This window comes from Ixodes scapularis, unplaced genomic scaffold (assembly GCF_016920785.2).
Source record: "Ixodes scapularis isolate PalLabHiFi unplaced genomic scaffold, ASM1692078v2 PGA_scaffold2__306_contigs__length_199485367, whole genome shotgun sequence".
NCBI lineage: Eukaryota > Metazoa > Arthropoda > Arachnida > Ixodida > Ixodidae > Ixodes > Ixodes scapularis.
Window position 1 is genome coordinate 24,867,894 of NW_024609857.1, and position 19,377 is coordinate 24,887,270.

The 19,377-nt window shown below is 46.6% G+C and overlaps 1 protein-coding gene across 1 annotated transcript; it reads left to right on the forward strand.

Moving 5' to 3' along the window:
* The first annotated feature begins 16,987 nt into the window (after nt 1-16,987).
* On the forward strand, nt 16,988-19,165 carry LOC120846720 (neurotrimin-like). The gene is made up of 5 exons (XM_040218577.2): nt 16,988-17,060; nt 17,850-18,187; nt 18,541-18,583; nt 18,700-18,816; nt 18,984-19,165. The coding sequence occupies exons 1-5, from the start codon at nt 16,988-16,990 to the stop codon at nt 19,163-19,165; spliced, it is 753 nt and encodes a 250-aa protein (XP_040074511.2).
* Nucleotides 19,166-19,377: the final 212 nt, after the last annotated feature.

The window sequence follows — 19,377 nt, forward strand, 5'->3', positions numbered from 1 at the left end:
GTACGCGTCGTGAAAGACTATTTGCTTCATCTAACGATGCGCTCCCACTGTAAATATATCGTGCAGAATACAGCCTGTAGACACTGCCCAAAGCGAGTTTCATACTTTTGTGACGATCCTGTCTTATCAGTCATACAAGAACTGCCTCCAGAGGTGTTCGAAACGAGTTCGAGCGAGTGTTTATTAAACAGACATTACCAGGAGATCAATGCAGAGATGTCTTCATTCTAACCAATATGGGTGGGAAGCCAAGCATGCTTCGAAGACGCTTGAGTGCGTGTCCGCGGGAATTCTGTCGTCATGTCCGCGGAGAAACTCCGTGTCTTCTTTTGTGCACGATGTAGGAGCAGTGCGGTGGTGAGTTTATCCGAAAGTAAATAAACTGGAATCAAAGCAGTCTACGGGGCTCTGCCCGAAACGTGTCTTTTGACCGGTTTGGAGTAAACGAAAAAAAAAGAAAAAGAAAACGTCGAAACATTTACGAGTAAATTGCGTGCACTTTGGCAAGAAACCTCAAGAATATATTGCGGTAAAAACAAAATCGTCCGATTGGTCGTTACCCTTTCAAATTTTGCGTGCGTATACGAAAGCTCCCTATCAGCATTTCCCGTTTTGCAATGAGCTCCCCTGCAAACAAGGTTAAGACCGTTGCAAATATGCGGCCCCCGGCAAAAAAAACAAGAAAAGAAAAACAGATATTGCGCTGGACCATGCAGTCAGTCTGGCTCGTACTGCAGATCAGAAAGTAGTTACGCTACAATCTGCCTAATCCTTCGTGTCGTCCCCCCCCCCCCCCCTCCCCCCGGGGGCGTCTCTCAAGGAGGACACATTCAGCAGTGCACATACACACGCAGGAAACCACAAGCTCGTTCGGTGTTTGGTGGCTTTACCCCGTTTCACCTAGCGATGGACTGCACAACAAACGCTTCGAGTCATCCCCGCCAATCCAGCGCCGTGCACGTATCACGTCACTGCGGAACCTCACATGTCGCTGCGCTCCTCTGGACGGTCACGTGACACTTATGCGGCACTGGATTGGCTCCGATGGCTCGTGGCGTCCGCTGCGGCTCATCGCAACGCGAAAGGTAGCTTACACGACCGCTCTTCGTCTGGTGGCTACCGGACCCTCCAACGCAGCCGCTGCCCCGTCGTGCAAGAAGCATCACCCCAGGGAGACGTCCGTGAGTCGGAGGTCGGCTGATCTTTAGGTCGGTCCATATAGATAACAAACAAAAATAAACAGATGTTCCTCTCCCTTGGAGCTGCCACCTCTCTCTCTGCGCAGGCTCCAGCAGCGGACGCGGCTTCTTGCCGAACCCTCGCGCTTCGACATGAATCGAGATAGGTGCGCCAGATCACGGTGTGCGATCACGTGGGCGACCTCAAGGGGTCTCCGGGCTGTCGGGGGGATGTTGGCGCAGGAGACGTCCGCGGGGAAAGGGCCGACCCGGCGGCGCGGAAGAGCGTCGTATTCCGGTCACAGTTGACTGCGGAATCGCCCGAAGCCTCTGGAGAGCGGAGAAGCAGCGACGCTGGCAGCTGCACACTCGCTCGTGCGGTGAGGCGCCGCGGTGACTTCCAAGGCGGCGGATACTGGGAACGTTGCCGAATGTGCATGTCTGAGCATCGCTCGTCAGCTAGATTGTTGTTTCCTCTAGGCGTCCGCACAGCAGGACGTCATTCCGAGGAAAGTGTAGCGAGCTCGCTGCAACCAAGCTGCAGTTCTAGCTCAAGTTTTTAAAACTTTCTTATTCTGCGAGAAACGCAACTCTGACTCGTGCGCTTTCTTGCTGCGCCTTTGTTATTGGTCTCTTTAGTTCACGGCTGGTGAAGTCCCAAGTCTGTAATGGAGGGGTTCGCCACGTTCCCGGTGGTTATACAACAGCGGTAGACATCTGCTCTGAAGTAGCTTTTGCTTTGCAGCCGGTCAGTAGACGGAACCTTCTCCAGCCGCGTTTTGGGACGATGTGACGACAGTCACGCTTAAATGAGCTCACCTTCTTCCCGCGGGCGCTTCTACCACCAACATAAGGATCGCGACGACGTTCAACATTACATGCCAACTTTTAGATGTGACGCATTTGATAAAATATCCCTTCAGAGACACTTCGACTTAGCTTGTCAGGGGCGGCACAAGATGTTAAACGCACCGGTCGGAGACGCATTTCAGATATCCTTCGTTCATTCTTAAGCTGGGAGTGCAGCCCAAACTACAAACGCGAGCTAGCCCGCGCTCCTGGCTTTAAAACGTGCATTTCTAGTGCGGGTGCTCGTTCTGCGGGATAACGTTTCAAAGCAGCGACCTCGCGCTTATGGTATTGGCTGCGGTCTCAGCAGAAGGGTGAACGAAGTATAGACGCTTTCAAGCAGCTCTCCATGGATGCCGGCTCGCGCTGCATAGCCCATGGATCCCGGGTTCAATACACACACCTGCCCATTTCGATCTGGATGAGCATCGTACCGGCGTGCGATCATGTATCACTACTGCGTGGTGCACGCTAGAGACCCCATGCTAGCAGATTTACTGCACTGACTAAATCTATCATCTGCAGCTGAGAGACAAGTCGGTTGTTAAGGCCAGACTAAGTTCAGGCTGTATAAACATACCCTAATTCGTCTGTGTGTGTGTGTGTTTTTTTTTTCTTTTTTTGCTTCGGCGCCGCCTAACGGATGTAAAGTTGTTTTTTTTTCCTATTCCGTTCGCTTCACTTCATCAGGACAGCAGAACAGGTTATTGCCACTTTAGATGCTACTCTGTCCTTCTCCGTAGCATAGGCCTTTGTGGAGGCTCGTCGACGCCCTCTTCAGTGGCTCGGCATTTCGGTAAGGCTTTAGGTAAGACAAGAGACGGTCGACAATGGCGGCTCAATCTGGCGCCTGTTTAAAGCGTCTATAGTATACTCCAATATAACTGATGCCGCTCCTCCCACTCGTCTCCGACAGCATATTATATGGATAGATGGATGTATCGAGGCCTTAGAATAGGGCGGTGGCTTGCAACACCTGGTCAAATAGTTAGTCCACTAATTGTTTATTACTCAAGTGGAACTGCTCCCTATTCTTTTAATTCAGACACGACTGCCAGCGCTCCGTGGCCTTTCTTGGGACTTTCGCCTTCACGAGAAAAAGGAGAGAAGCAGACGGATGTTCCGGCAGTCATGGGCCGTGTGTTGAAATTTTTACAGCGGCCTCGTCGGGGAGACCGGTGAGGGGCAACGGGACTGTGGGACCAACCACCGGATGCGGCAGAGACGAGACATAGTTGATAGCGATCCCTGGAACGACGAGACCGGTCGCCCTGCTGTTTTGAACGAGTGCGTGTGCATAGTAATAAAAGTGCTGGGTTTTGTTCAAGCCGGATCGATAACTTCCAACTCCAAGACGCAACAATTCCCACAGTCCAAACACTAGACAACGGCAGTGAGGCGTAAACCAACATAAAATCACCATGCTTGAAACTACGTCGCGTGACAATGTGATGAAACATGTACTATTCATGATTTGGACTAAAAGAAACAACTGAATTGCATTTTTTTTTCTTTTGCGTCTAAAACACTGTTTAGGACGTTTCTTTTTTTTTCTTTTTTTTTTAATGAGTCATAGTGAGTTTAAATCACGTTGCAACGTGATTAATTTTTTACTTTGCCGTCATGTGCCGCAATTTGTCCGCTTCACTTCATAAAAAATCTGCTACAATTGGTAGAAACACGGTGGCGAAAAAAAAAGTGCACATCTATTGTTCATGGGTCAAAAACCCGCCAAAACGAAATAAAATTCTGCACTTGCACCTTTTTATGCGTGCAGCTGAGCGAAAAAACAAACAAACAAAAAACTACTGCATTAAGGTAATGTAATATTTTATTTGCTTCTTTTATGAGCTAACTCTAACATTTTATCGCTCCAGATATTTATGGTTGTAAGTATAAAAGTGTCTAAAAAGAGTATCTGCAAGGGACCAAACTTGACATTATCGCCATCAACTGGTGTAAACTAATTTTTGGCGGGTTCACTGTTTGTTCCCGGGATTAGTACGGATGCACAAAAGCAAAACAGCCTGGGCTTCATGGGGCGAAAATGACACGAGGAAAGCATTTCAAAGCGTGCATCAGCAGTGTTGCTCTATTTAAGCTGCATCCAAAACCTTCGGGGCACCCAAGGATGCACTTCAAAAGCATGCAAGAAAATTCAATAAATGTAAGGAGCAGGTGCTTTGAAAAGGTAACTTCGGATCCGAACAACACACTCCTTTCGACAAACAAAAACAAAAAAAAGAGGAAGAGGTTGTTGAGCATATTGTGTGTATGAAGAAGTCCCTTTTTGGGCTCACGAACAAGAACGTACAAAGGATAATACACGGCCACTGTGCAACAAGGAAACCGAGCAGCAAGATGATTTATGGTGAAGGGGATCGTCTCCAAACTTTTCGCTTACTGAATAAGCCGGGAAAGCTGAAGTGTTCTGCAAACTGCACGACGGGTGTCAATGTGACTGGCAGTGCCCGGTGTGCAAAGAAGTATGGAGCAAAGCAGTGCACCGTTCTGTGCCGATCCAATGCACTGGGTGCAAACAGTGGGCTCACAAAAATTGCGTGGGACCACCGGGGACAAACAATGCTCCAAGTGCGAGAACTGAGCTGTCTTCATTTTTTGACAGGGTGTCTCAATTTGACCCATCAGGTGTCTCGTTCTGCTCCGGGGGTCGGGACAAAATGAGACCTTTGGAACATTTTATTATACGTAAATATCTTAGTTTTAGTAACTCGAATCTAGCCATTTTTATTGACCCAGATGCCAAACATTTGTTGTTGTTGTTTTTTGCAATACAAATTTTAAAATTACAGCATCGATTTGCACATATTTTGTCTCATCTTGTCCCGCTTTACAACACTGCTGCATGCTGCGTGCTGGAAGGCGCCAACTTACTTGCCATCGTTTACGCAACCCACCAACGTGGAACAACCGTTACAAATCAAATTCCTCGGCCTCGAGGAATTTGAATCATCGTCATCCCCGAGATAAGAAACCGAGCTGAGCGCGGATGCCAGGCGTAACAGCAATAAAGAGGCCCTGGTCAGCTAGCTACGTACTTTGTCGTGAAAAGGGTGGTGCACTATGACTTGCCATGCACCAGTGTGGCGCGGTGCTGCACGCCCCACAGATTGTAGCAGCACGCGACCGTGCCAGGCCAGAAACACGCCACACAGATGGACACTGCTGTCCATCTGTATGGCGTGTTTCTCTGCCGCAGTTGTCGGCGCGACGCCAGCAACTGCGCCAGAGGTAAACATGTCCATAAAAGTTGACGTGCCGAGCAGGCGAGGCGAGCGGGTGGTTGTGCAGCCCGTTGCTGGGGGATGCCGGCGGCAGACGCCACGATGCAGATGATGTGGCGCTGAAATGTATGTGCGGAATTTCGTAGACCGAAGGGCATCTGTACGTATTCGAAAAGACCGAAGGGAGTGGTGATGGCAGTCTTGGCCGGATTTGCTGGTTCTACGGTGACTCTTCCAGTGGACCTTCATTGTCCTAGATCTGCATCATTCCATCCATAATTGAAACAGATTTTCTGGCGAACTTTGGCTTCTCCGTCCACATCCGTGGCACAAGGCTCACCGATGCCACATCCTCGACTATACAAGGTATTCTGCCGTCATATGAGGGTTCTCCTATGCGTCCCCTGGCGGCGACTTCGCGGTATGAAGCCCACCTTACAGAGCTCCCTGCCATAACCCGACCCTGCAATACCGAGGTGTCAACCAAGCATGGTATATCACACCATACCATCAGCAAGTGCCCGCCCGTCTCCGGGATCATCCGCCTGTCTTCCAGCAACTGGGCGTCGCCACTACAGATTGTCTCAAAGAAGGACCCGAAGGACTGGAGTCCATGCGGAGATTGTCGGGCGTTGAACCCAAGCAGGGTACCTGATCTGTATCCTTGGCCGGATATTCACGATTTCTCCGCTAGTCTGGTTGACACCTAAATCAACAAGGTAGACCTGATAAAGGCCTACTACCAAATTTTTGCAGAATCAGGGGATGTGGCCAAGACTGCCGCCACCACTCCGTTCGACCTTTTCGAATACGCACGGATGCCCTTCGGTCTGTGAAATTCCGTGCAGACATTCCAAGGCCACCGCCATTGCACCGTCGCGTGGACTTCAGTTCGTCTTCGATAACGTTCATGACATCCTTGTGGCCAGCTGATCTCCGGAAGAACACGAACATCTACGGCTTTTGTTCGACCGGCTACAGCAATACGGCCTTGTCAGCAATGCGAAGTGTGTGTTCGGAGTCGATCATCCCGTTTGGGTCACCAATTTATAGCGCGTTCGATGTCGAGGACGGAAGGGGTGGTGCGACCGTCTCCGAGCTTAGTGACAACGTTCTATTCATTCACGCGCCGCCGGGCTCGTGCCGGCGACTTTGTCGTCTTCGGCGGAGCCGACGCTGGACTATCACAACATACATGCGCACAGGCGACGGGGTGGTGGGCAAAAAGCCAACATATGTAAGCTTATCCAAACACAACCCTCCCCCCCCCCCCTTTTTTTTTATTTTTTTGACAGATGCGTGCAAACGATAAAAAGAACGTATATTAAAACAAAATATATTCGCGCAACAAAAGAAACCGACACAAAACTCAAAAATGTAGGAAATATTCGTACTGTCACAATGGATACGCAACTAGTCATGACCACCAAACTACGTAAACACAGCGATGATGGGAAGAAGTCATTTAAATAGTTCGAGATAAGAAAGATCAAACATTGTGCGTTTCTTCTTGTACATTGCGAGCGTTACCAGCATTTGGCTGATTCGGCCGCCTCTGCGCGCTTCACGCCAGAACCATGGAAGTTGTTGCAGTCGCCGTGTCCTAGGAACGTTCGAGAAGAAGGGAGCGGCGCTCAAAGAAACACTACTAAGTATAACCCCTGACAGTGGCAGCCGGATCCTACGATGATTCAACTAACTCAATAAAACAATGCAGCAGAATGTTAGAAACTGGTGAACGTTAAATTGGTTTAGCTAGTAATCAGACTCAGGGACTGCTACGGCCGTACCCAGTTCCCTTGTACCAAATTTCAGATAGCGTTCATCTTGCGAATAGCGTTCTTCGCTGCCCTCACCCGGAGCGACGCCTTCGAACTATTTAGCGCAGGTTAGCACTAAAAAAGACAGAAGTCTAAAAAAATAAAAAAAATAAGACATGTTTTTTAAAAATATTTACTTAGGTACAACAGAGGTAGGTATATCGAGGCAAAATGACACACATTAACTATATCTTGCAAATGCTAGATGCGCCTCGGTGCACAACTGATAGCTTCATAATTAACGAGTAAAAAGCACCGTCCACATGCATGGTTCCAAAGACCCGACAGACGCGTGCAGTTGATTCCCCTGACCTTAAGAACGGGTCTTCAGATAGAGCCTTCACGTAACATTATAGATGACATGTAACACGCGTAATCGTAAATGTTGCAATAGAGTTCCTCTAAAAAAAGCAAACAAGTAAATCAAATGGAGTAAATAGAAGGCAGAAACTGTAATACAATCGGTGACAAGAGAGACAGTGCCTCGTCTCATTAAGCTCTCCAAAAAAAATATTTGAAACTGCTCGCACTAGAACAAAAGAAAGGTAAGCGCAGGAGAATATATTCTCAAAAGAAAAACCTTCCGGAGCGAAGCGGCATTCAACTTGAAAAATCAATGCGACACCGGAAGGCGTGGAACCACAGGCACGTACGGTTCCACGATGTCTCACTCACACGCTGGCAGCTCCATTAATGATTGCTTCGAGCCGTAACGCCGTAACTGCCTCGCAGAACCGCACGAAAGGACATTGCTTATGTTAAAACACCCACGTAAACATGTACACGACACGGATGCACACCGCCGCCCTAGCAATCGCCTTACTTCGTGACCAAGGGGTTGTCTTCGTGACGGCCTCCATTTACGTGGCGGTCAGCGTGACGAATGACCGGAATCACTGTTGCCGGACAAGCCAGACTGGCAAAATGCACCAATTTTCGCTTAAAATCTAGAAAAAAAAAAGCAGTCGAGATGCATCGTTTGCGGCAACGGTGGTCATTTGCGAGTTTCCACAGCGGATCACCGAGAGCCTTTAGGAAGGTCGTCGTGGCTGTAAAACTGCTCCGCTAAATCAAGCGAGAAAAAGTTCCGAGCTAAATTGGGCAGAAACATTTTTTAGCTTTATTAAGCGAGAACATTTAGTCGCTAGATTTAGCGGGGACATTTTACCACTGTGATGGTGTTACGTGACGTCACGTGGCAGAATGACGCGAAATCGACATCCCACGGATATGATTACGTCGCGAGATACCGTGACGTCGAGTGACAATGTCAATGGTCGGATGAACTCGGGCTCGGCGTCGTTCCTACGTCACCGCAAATCCTGCGCTAGAAGCAGACGACAAAGATGAAAGAGTGTGTTGGTGAAAATACGGGAGTCAAAGAAAGAATAAAAACACTTCAGGACAAGGACAGACAGCACAGTTCTTTCACGTGAAATGTGACAAGGACAGTTCTTTCACAGTTCTTTCACGTGAAATGTGACAAGGACAGACAGCACAGTTCTTCATGAAAGAACTGTGCTGTCTGTCCTTGTCCTTAAGTGTTTTTATTCTTTCTTTGACTCCCGTAAGCAGACGACTTTCTCTCTACGTAGCTCTGTATGCGTTGGGCTTGTTCACACTTGTTTCGGGCTGGATGAGCATTGTACCGACGTGCGGTCCTGTATCACTACTCCGTGACGAACATTAAGACCACAGACTAGCAGTTGTACTGCATTGGCTAAATGCATTTTCTACAATGGAGACACACCCCCATCGGGGCTGACTAACTTCCATTTGGCTAAAGAAACACAAAACACATTTATCGTTATTAAAAAGAAATGCATTTATTTTCTCGTATTCAGAATATTATGTTCTCAAACTTCGTGAAGTATAGCCCCGATGCTTCCAGTGTTTGACTATATTATAAATACTAGGTTCCAACATGTGTGATACTGAAATCTTTAATGCAGCCGGTACATTTCAACCATTTCAACTAAGCTCTCATGTGACGTTGCAGAATATGCAGTGATGATTCGCGCCTTTCTTTATAGCAATGAGAAACGCGAACCTCAAATCGCAGCTGTACCTATTAGTGGTTATACTTCGTCTCACGCTACGATGAACTAAAGGCAGAAGCTACGAACCGCCAGATCCAATCAGGAGCCTCTTAGACATTGCGTGGTATTTCGCTTCGATGCACGTATCGCTGCCCGCGTCTCGGATCACTGATCGGAATGGGAGGACAGTGGTTCAGATCGAGCAATGAGTGACTCAACAATTTCACATCGCAAAGAAAGCCACGACGTACTGGCTCTTTGCAGGGTCGAAACTATTAAAATGACACAGCGTTTTTAGATTCGGAGCATTATACGTCCAAACCTAATCAATGCTAAGCGTGTCATAGGTTAGCGTGGAACGTGATTGGACCTGGCGGCCCGTGGCTTTAGCCATTAGTCCATCGTAGGATGAGATGAAGTATAGTGCGTAGTCTTTGTTTGCAAGATGCAACGAGGCTTCGTATTTTGGCAACATTCCGCGTTTCCTCTTCAACCTTTCATTTACGCCCACTTCGACAAAACCTGCATCCCTCTCAGATACTTCTAGTGTACCGAAATAATGCCGACGGCAGAGGGGAAAGGCGACGACCGCAGGTCGAAGAGCAATTACGCTCACCTCGGTCCCTAATGAACAAGCTGCTTGCCATGGCTAGATTAATGGCCTAGGAATGAATACGCGACTCGCCATACTTCAATTAATAGCAGGAATTCGCACGCTCCTCATGTCCTCCGTTCTGTAGCAGAAACAAACAAACAAACAAGCACATGTAAAAGTTTAGAACAACTTTTTTTTTTCTTATTAAAGGTCAGAAGCGGGGATCTGCCAACACTCTCCGTCCATGTCGTGGGTGGGCAGTCTCACGATGGACGCCTGCGTTTAGAAGTTGCGGACAGTAGGCCATAATTCACCGTCACGACGCGGCCTGGAAATCGCCCGCGGGTCGCCGACCGTGACCCGAGGGACAGAGTGCTTTCTTGCCCACGGCGACGTTTTGGGCCATCGAAGGCACCTCCGAGGGTACTACAGCCGAGCTGCGTCCTTGGATGGCGTAATTTCATGCGAAACCCATCGCCGTTCTCATGCGACGCCCGGAACGTATTTGAAGGGAAACCCCACATCTGAGGCACGTGCCAAAACAAAACACGTCTCTCTTTTTCTTTTTGTATTGCTCGGCTTGCCAAGTGCGCTAAATGCATGCCCATCTAACAGAGGTTGGCCAAATGCGCATGAGTATTAATCGGACGCTATTCTACATTTAAACTAAAAGCGTGACGCAAAACGCAAACTGTCCTTTTATAATAGAGAGTTCTAGCATGCACGCTTTGGGTATCGCAAAGCTACGTATGCGCGGAACTTAGGCGCAGGGCTCGTTCAACGTTCCAAGCTGTTCAGGGGACCCAAAGTTAGCTTTGGTGGCCCCTATTCTAAAACTCGGCGGCATTACACTTCGCGCGTTGTATAATTGTTCCTCTATTTCAGAATTTAGGCACCAGGCCGCGACCGTTTCTGCGGTGCACTTGGATCGATGCAACTACCCCCCCCCCCCCCCTTCCCCTTTTTTTTTCTTTGCGTCTTTTCCGCTGGGTGGTGCCGCACGCCATGGAGTTGTGTAACCTAACAGGGTGTGGTTGCCTTTTGTTTAAGTTCCCAGTGTCGAATTGCAGGACGTGATCAAAGAACCGTTCGCCAAATTCCTAAGCTCCAGAAGTACGCAGTAGAGTGTAGCTGCACGTGTTGCGTGCGCCCTCGTATTGCCTGAACGAGCGATGCGAACTAAATGGCTAAAGGCGCTAACAAATGCGCGTAACAAGTGCTACTGTCGAAGATTTTTGTTTGCAAAATTACTGGAGATGCCCGCACGTGCAGCACGTGTAGCTACAAAGGCAACAGCGTACTCCTTGGTACTTGGGAAGTTAGGCAAATGGTCTACTGAGTGACCTACTGCAACGACGAACTGTGTTGAGAATGGCTTTCTTGGTGAGATAGGATTGCCTGTCAGGGGTCGAGGAACTCCATGCAAACGGAAACGTCCAGAAGAAAAATAATATTTTAATCGGAATTTACGTTCTTTTACGATCTGTAGAACTAGCTTACAAAATGCCAGGTATAAAAATGAATAAAAAATCTCGCCTCAACTGGTTTTGTTTCTGGTGACTATCTCATTTTTCTACCAATTTCTCAAAATATTCTTCGCCTCACTTTTTCCGGCGCTTTTCGGTAGATTCGATATATAAATGTCCTAACCGCACGGAACTATCACTAACTCGGCAGTGGCTGTATGAAAAGTGCAGACACGCATTGCCGGGAACTTAAATACTTTCAAATGATTCCCCCTTTCGGTGGCGGCAATACCTGTGAGAACTTAGGCGATGGCGTTGTGCGCCATCATCAACTGTGATTCTTCTGTCGAACAGATCGCACCCCGCATGAAGTAATCATGGCGGCGGAAAAGTTTGTTTCAGACGGATCCGGGACTGCGTGCGCCATCTGTCGCTCTCGACGGACACCATTTCGCGAATAAAAGTGGCGCGGCAGCTTTGAAAACAACGCTATGCAAAAATGTGTTCACTTATCACAGGTCTGATATTTCAGGTTTGTTTCTTGTTTGGCATTTGAGAGGAAAGTAAAACTTCTCTCTCAACGGTACCAAAAACAGTCACCAAATCAAACAACGCAATACAGCAACCAGAAGACGATCGTAACACACTGATGTATATTAATATAAGGTGACACTGTTTCCTGCACTGTGAAGAGAGCCAGAAAAATCGGCGCCTGCACGTAAAGAACTGAAACTCACAACGAATGTGCATTTAGGTGTTGAATTTTACTTTGTAAAGTTTCAAGAAATAGTTCTCTTTCTGTAAAAAAGTGAGACCAACAAACTTAACTAAATCAAAGGCGATCGTGCTCGCAGACGACCGAGTTAATGACGAACGTAACTTGTGGCGCCATCTCCCGATAGGCGCAGAGAGCGGACGACGCCCTCTGTTGTCTATTCGCTGTACCAATGAAAAATGATCTATGAATGGGCCGACTAATCATGTCTGTTACTGATATCGAGGGAGTCGCTGATGACTTACTGCACGCATTGGCTGATAATAAATTTTAACTGGGTAGCGATGAATTCCGGACGTCGCAGAATATTGAATAGGAGTTCAACAGCTTGGACTGCTAATTTCCAATGGCCTTTCTATAGTGCACAATACTGCAAATTAAATCATGTGGATCGCAGTTTTCAATGGTATTACAATTCTGCGCAATACCGAAAACTCACCAGATATCATAGAACTTATCATAGGTCGATGATAATAATCCCTGAAGAAGGGGAACAAGCAGTGGTGTCACTAAGGTCAGCGGCACCGGGGGCGTGCCGAGACCGAACCGCCCCCCCCCCCCCCCAACTTCACTGCCCAGCTGCACTCCCCTGAGCGCTGCACCCGGTGCAATCCGCGCCACCCCAACTTTTTCTTAGTGTAGTGACGTCACTGAGAACAAGTGGGACAAAGGACAAACACAAATCTCCAAACACAGCTAGGTGACGGGTGCGCGACATTTGTGTTTGTCCTTTGTCCCCCTTGTTCCCGATTCTCTGGGGATTAATATGGTCATCCTTGTCCAGCTCGCTTGCACCTTTGCATTAATTGCATTATTGTCATAGATCAATGTTAGTTCCAAAGTTTGACAATATAAAAAAATCGCTGGATATTTTGCAAGGCTGTTTTCAAATGGCCTTCTAATATTTCAGAATAGCAGACATTAATGAATATTTCGTATCGCGGTTTTCCACTGCCTTTCCAGTACTGCCCGGTCGCTACTGAAAATTCACCAGATGTTTTAAATTACCCATTTGCAATGTTTGCCCAATGTTTCAAAATATTGAAAATTCATCTGATATCTTCGATTCGTGATCTTCAATGTGCCTTCACGTAGTGCGGTGAAACGCACCAAATGCAAGCCTAAGAAGAAAAAAAAAAGGAAAAAGGCGAAGGACGTTACAGTTGCGACGGTAATATACACTCGCGCATTTGGTTTGGAGCAGCTACTGACGCTTTTAGTGCACGTACCAACATCTATTAACACATCAGTTGAAAAAAAGACAAGTGACTGCATCGCTAAAGCAGTTTGTCTTTGATAATTCTAAAGGGGTCCTCTTTGATACTGGAGCACATTAGTTACCATTCAGAATAGATATGACGCAAAAAGAACACACATACATCTTTCTGGAAATAAGGCTCACGTCAGGTAGGTTTCACTTACAATAGGGACTAAAAATGCTTAAAAAAACTTTCAGTCTTTCCACTATGATGAAGGAAGACCAGCGAAGCTGTACTATGGTGGGAATGAAGTAATGGCCTGCCGCAAATTGGCAAGCCAGAGTGGAAAGGCTCGAAAGGTTGCCGCCATTTATGAGCGGCGGAGGCAACCAGACAACCAGCAAGGCGGTTGCCTGGTTGGCGCCGTCGCTCATAGATAGCGGTAGCTGTTCAGAGTTCTGTGTCATCAGATCATTTGAGGAAGGGCACGATCCGGGGGAAACTAGCCCTTAACAGCTCCCCTGTAAAATCAAGCATTGACCAACACATCAGTTAAAATCAAGCCTCTGCCCCCCCCCCCCCCCCTCTTTTTACACTCGGCAGTTTGTCTAGCTTGTGCATATAATTGCTCTAAACTGCCTTCGAAAAAGAAAAAAAGAAAAAAACATGTAAAAAAAATGTCAATTAAAAAAAAAAAAACGCCCCCCCTCCCCCTTTTTCGCCTTTCTTTTTTCCTTCTTTTTTCCCCCTCTCCCCAGCCCGATCAAATTTTATTACCCAACTCCAACTCAAGATTTCGACATTATGAACTGCAGAAACAACCACCCACAAATATTAGGAAAACCTACAGCTACGCTTTAAAAGTGACACTGCGCTTTAGTAGCGGTTCACCAGAATTGAGTCAAAGTTCACTGCCCTTCCAATTGACTGCCTTAAAAAAAAAAAATCTATAGGTCCCGTGTATTTTCATTTTTTCTTCCTATTTCAGCACAGTTTTTGAAAATTATAGGTGAACCTATAGCCAAGACCGAAGAAACGTCGACCTGTAACAGTGCTGAGCATAATCTCCGAGCCAATCGCCCTCACCCGGGTTCTGCCCCTTGTCCACCGCTACTCCTAGCACTCCGGTGCAAAGCGGTGAAGCTCGACGCGCGTACGCTGGTGGGTGTGACGAGAGCGGCGCGAGTGCCACGGTAGACGGTAGCCAAGGCATGGAGGCCTGTGACAGACAAGATAATCGAGTGATCTTATATGAAGAAAGAGACCCTGGTTACGTCTTATCACCACAACCGCCATCCCACTTTTTCACAAAATTGTTCTCGCGACCCTTAGCACGTGACATTTCCGAAATCGTCTGGGAATTCAGAAGATGACGGGGCCGACGCGCTTTACGAGGAATCTCTACACGCCGTTTCATCTTAAAAGCAAAGCCGAAGTTACGAGACAATGGGACCACTCAAACAAAGTCAAAGGCGAGACATCACGAATATGTGTCGCCTTTCGGTACGTCTTCTCTCATGGGCTAAACAGATCAAGTGCAGCGAATAACCGGCGACTTGCGCTTTTACAATGTGTGTACGGGGTTGCACCTGTTCCAGCCTTCGACCGTGCTCTGGCCTAAGATGAAACAAACTATACGATGCGACACGCGACACCGTGAAATACATATGTGTATCATTTTTTTTCCGTCTACTTCTCGAAATATTAAGACCGACCAAATGATGAAATACTCTTTTTCTGGATCTTGAAGCAGGTGTGGCGCAATTTTTAGCAAGAACAAACATTTTGGCGCAAGAGAGAGCATACTTTGGTTCATGGCGCAATCTGGCGCGAATGGCACAGCACTTCCATCACTGACAAAGCTAGGTACTAGAGTGATGTGAATGTTGCCAAAGAAACACCACTTTGACCGTTAGAAAAGGCGATCGTGATTGATTAATTTTTTTACGATAACGTGAACATGACAGGTGTGAAGTCCTCGAAGACATCAGTGTGGCGGCATAGCTTTGTAGACTTCTTCGCTTGCACGAGTGTTCAGGCGAATATACCGAATTTCACAGCCAGGCGCTTGCAGATGTGCGTTCCACAGCACTGCACGTATCTTCTGATCCGAATATAAGCCGCAGCAAATTGGTTCGAAACTTTGCGCCTTTTCTCTCAGACGCAACAGCACGGACAACCATCGGCGGCGCCATCGTTCTGCTTATCTACTATAAGAAAAAGGTTTCGGTCTTTTGCTGCAGTGAATTAGAATCAAGCATCGTGTACTTCATGTCAGTTAATAATTTACAATGAAGGGTTTACCGCCGAAAGGACAATTCAACTGATACAACGAAAATAAAAAGTAATAATATCTGCATTGACGAATGCAAGTGGTGCTACGTAAAGTGTGGGTTACTAAATAACAAGACTGATTTTCGTTTTACTTCCTTTTCAACTTATCAAGAGCGAACGGTGTGCTGTATTGTTTATTGTTATCTCCTACGTCAGATATGAAAGTTTCAAGGTAATGCGGCCGACGTCTGGCGGCAGCGTTTGTCAAAATAGGAGCGTACTTGTCAGGCTGTCGGAATCTCGCAGTTTCTAAAAATGGAGCAACAGATCAACTTAAAGTTCTCCATTGAAAACGATCCAAGCTTTTTTAGAAAACAAAATTACATGTGAGGAATCTTTGTTTTCTTAAGTAGGACCGAGGAACCAAACGCCAATCAATGCATTGGAAGAGTCCCAGTTCACAAAGGCAGAAAAAGGCGCGACATACAAAATTCAAGTACGATGCAATGATGATCGTGTTTGTCGATATCAAAGGCATTTTTCACGCGGATTGGGTGCCTGACGGACAGACAGTAAACCAAGCCTACTACAAAAGTGTCTTACAAACTCTTAGAGAGCGGGTTGGAAGAAAGAGGTCTGAAATGTGGAGGAACGATTCGTGGATCCTTCATCAAGACAACGCGCCAGCACACAAAGCCTTGTCAGTCATGTCGTTCCTGGCTCATCATAAGATCACTGTGTTCGATCATCCGCGGTACTCACCTGCCCTAGCCCCATCTGACTTTTTCATATTCCGCAATATCAAGTCTGGTTTGAAAGGAACAAGGTTTGACTCTGTTGATGAAGCCTTCATCTGTTGATGAATCCCTGACGGAACTCATGAAGGCCTTATCACTTGACGATCTACAGCACTGCCTTAAGCAATTGAAGATTTGCATGGAGCCGTGTAAGGACAGGGGACGGGAGTACATAGAAAAAGGCAACATCACAATTGCGTTTTTTTGTGTTTTGTTTTTTAATATGAGTTTCGTTATTTAATAGCTACACAGTTCGAGGATGCTCGAGTTCGAGGGACTGTGAACATTGTGTGTTGACGCTATTAACACTTAATTAAACACGCGTGTCAAGTATAACCAGGGAAGTAACACTGCTGACTACCCGTTCATTTCTTACACCAGAAGAACAGGTTCCAAGCCGCGAGGCAATTGATAAGATTCATAGAGTAGAAATATTATAAAGGATTAATGTTCAATTTTCAACGAATATAATAAAAAGAACTGAGCTGATACTCGTATGCTGGCGATATAGCATAAATGAAACTTGTTCGCACGCATTGTGCGACGTCCTTTAGTCGTCCACAATCCTAAGCGAGCAAACAGACTTTACACAACATGAAATTCAAGGCTAAATATTGTTTCCGCGTTTCCGAACGTTCAAGCTAGATGGCGGGACGGCGCCAACGCAGGGACCATGATCCCCATTCATTACGTCACAGCATCATCTATTGCCGAGCTACCCGGTTTTGCCAGCGAGACATGTAGGGGGACATGTTTGTTGTCGCAGTAGCAATGTGCTATGATGTTCTGTTCGCCTGCATAATACTTCTGGGAACAAGTAGAGGTAAGCGGGAAGCATTCGACTTGCAAGCACTTCCCCCTAAAACGCTAGCTATTAATATGATTATGATGAAGAATACTGTTCAGGGAAGTGACACATCCTGTTTCCTCTCCAATGCACTTATATTCGGTTTCAAAACAAGTTGACTGAGTTTTTACGTTCAACTGTTCGCAACAAACTCACGATGTAAATACCGTGTTTCGAATTGCTAGCATCTTTGAATTGTGGCTTTGTTAGACCACAGCCGCTTTATTCACGCGTCACGCGACCGCGGTTAGACCGGTGCCCTTTTTCTTTCGATGTATTTCCGCGATACATATAGCCCAAATTCGCGATCACCGGTTTTTCACAATATATTTTTTTATTCTTCGCGGATGAAGGTTTATGTTCTACACTATCGGCACTGTTAAATGTGGACACGAACAACATAAATTGATATGTAAGCTACAAAGCTGACTGGTATCTAAAAAAAAAAAAAAAAAGAAACTCCCGAGTTACCAGCGTCTTCTTCGTCCGGAGAAGACGGTACCAGTTAAATTAATTACAAAGCATAATTCAGATATAGATAGTCATAGACGTACATCGATGACTCGTATAGAAAACCCAAATGAAAAAAACATACACGAGCGGTACAAACATTGCTTCTGAAAGTTACGATTTCCTGCGCTGCGTTGATCTATACGTCATGTTGCAGTTTTGTTCTACCCGTTGTAGACATTAAGCACAGCCTCAATTAAGTTTTTAAGCACAGTCACAACTTGTCCAGCTGACGGCTCCTGATATTCTTTCCAGTGGCATTGACCGTCCGGCTCCAGCCGTTCGTGTTTCCGGAGAAGACAGTTGTGGGCACGAAGGTCTCCGTGATGTGCACCACCGTGGAAGAAATTCCCAACGTCCAGTTTCGGTGGTACAAAAACGGCAGCCCGTTAGCCGCTTCCGAGTCGGATTCTCGCGTGCGACTAAGAACCTTCCCGGATGTCTCGACCCTCGTCATCGGTCCTCTCGAAGAAGGCGACAGCGGTAACTACACTTGCACCGGTACCGCCAGGTCCAGGAGCGATTCCCACACCGAAGTGCTGTCCGTCTTGGGTGAGCTTGTCCGGACAACGTTACAAAATAGTTCTTCTTACGTTTCTGCATAAAAAAAAAGGAGAAGAATCCTGATAAAAAAAACTGTTAAGCATGTCGATGCTGTTGCGAAGTTCGCAACACAAATGAGTAAAACAAAATCAATTTTCGGAAATACCGAGATTACTGAAGTCTCCACAGTATTGAGAGTTCTACTATGTAAATCAGTCTCAAATTGTTTGAAAAAGGCCCTAGCTGTAAGCTCACTCTAGTCAGAAAGAGTTAACTCTTCCACCTTGACGGAAATCTTCACTACGATCTTTAAAATAATTACGATGCCGAGTGCGAACGGCTTATATGCGTTCAAATTTGACATTTTCTGCAATCTATAAACTCAGTACATCTCTGGTGTCAGTCAGAAAAGCAAAACGGATGTGATTTTAAAAAAATTATAAAAGGTAGAAGTTTATACATTTGATATGCTGCCTTTTGTTTTTGTTAAGACACGAATAAAGTCAATGCATTGATCCGCGTTTTAGTGGTACATATTTCTTATGCATGCCATGGTACGCAGTTCCACCTAAGTGGATTCATGAACCGCACGACGCTGATCTCCGGGAGGGACAGAACCTGTCTGTTCGATGCGCAGCAACAGGACGCCCGACACCGACTATTCAATGGAAGCTAAAAGGTAACCACAATAGTTAAAAATGTTGACTCGATCAACGCAATCATGTTAAGCTTTACGCGTATAACTATTGCCCTTGAGTAACTTTCTGGATGTGCGAGTTTGAGAAGAGCTAAGGTAGCAGATATTGAAGGGATTACTTGAAGAACTGAGGACACGAAACGTTTCAGGAAACACGAATGGGGTTCCGGTCAACAAGTCCCGTGCAGAGCTGCTGACCATTTCGAAGGCAACCAAGGACGTCGCCGGGACATACGTCTGCACAGCCGGCAACGGACTCCCAGGCACGTTGTCCAAGGAAATAAGAATTAAAATTTTCGGTGAGCATTCTCTTCGTTGGAAGCACCTATAAAATGGCAGCTGCAGCCTTGCGCTTTAATTAACGAGCGCATAACAACGGTTGAAAACCCGGGACTAGGAAGAAAGTGCAATATCCACTTTGCATGTTGAACAAGCTCACATTAAACTCAAGGTATTATCCACCGTATTAGTAGCCATTGCGTTTAACAGAGCATCATCTAAAGTGTGCGTGCATAAAGAAGCAACTCGATTAAAAATTCGCCA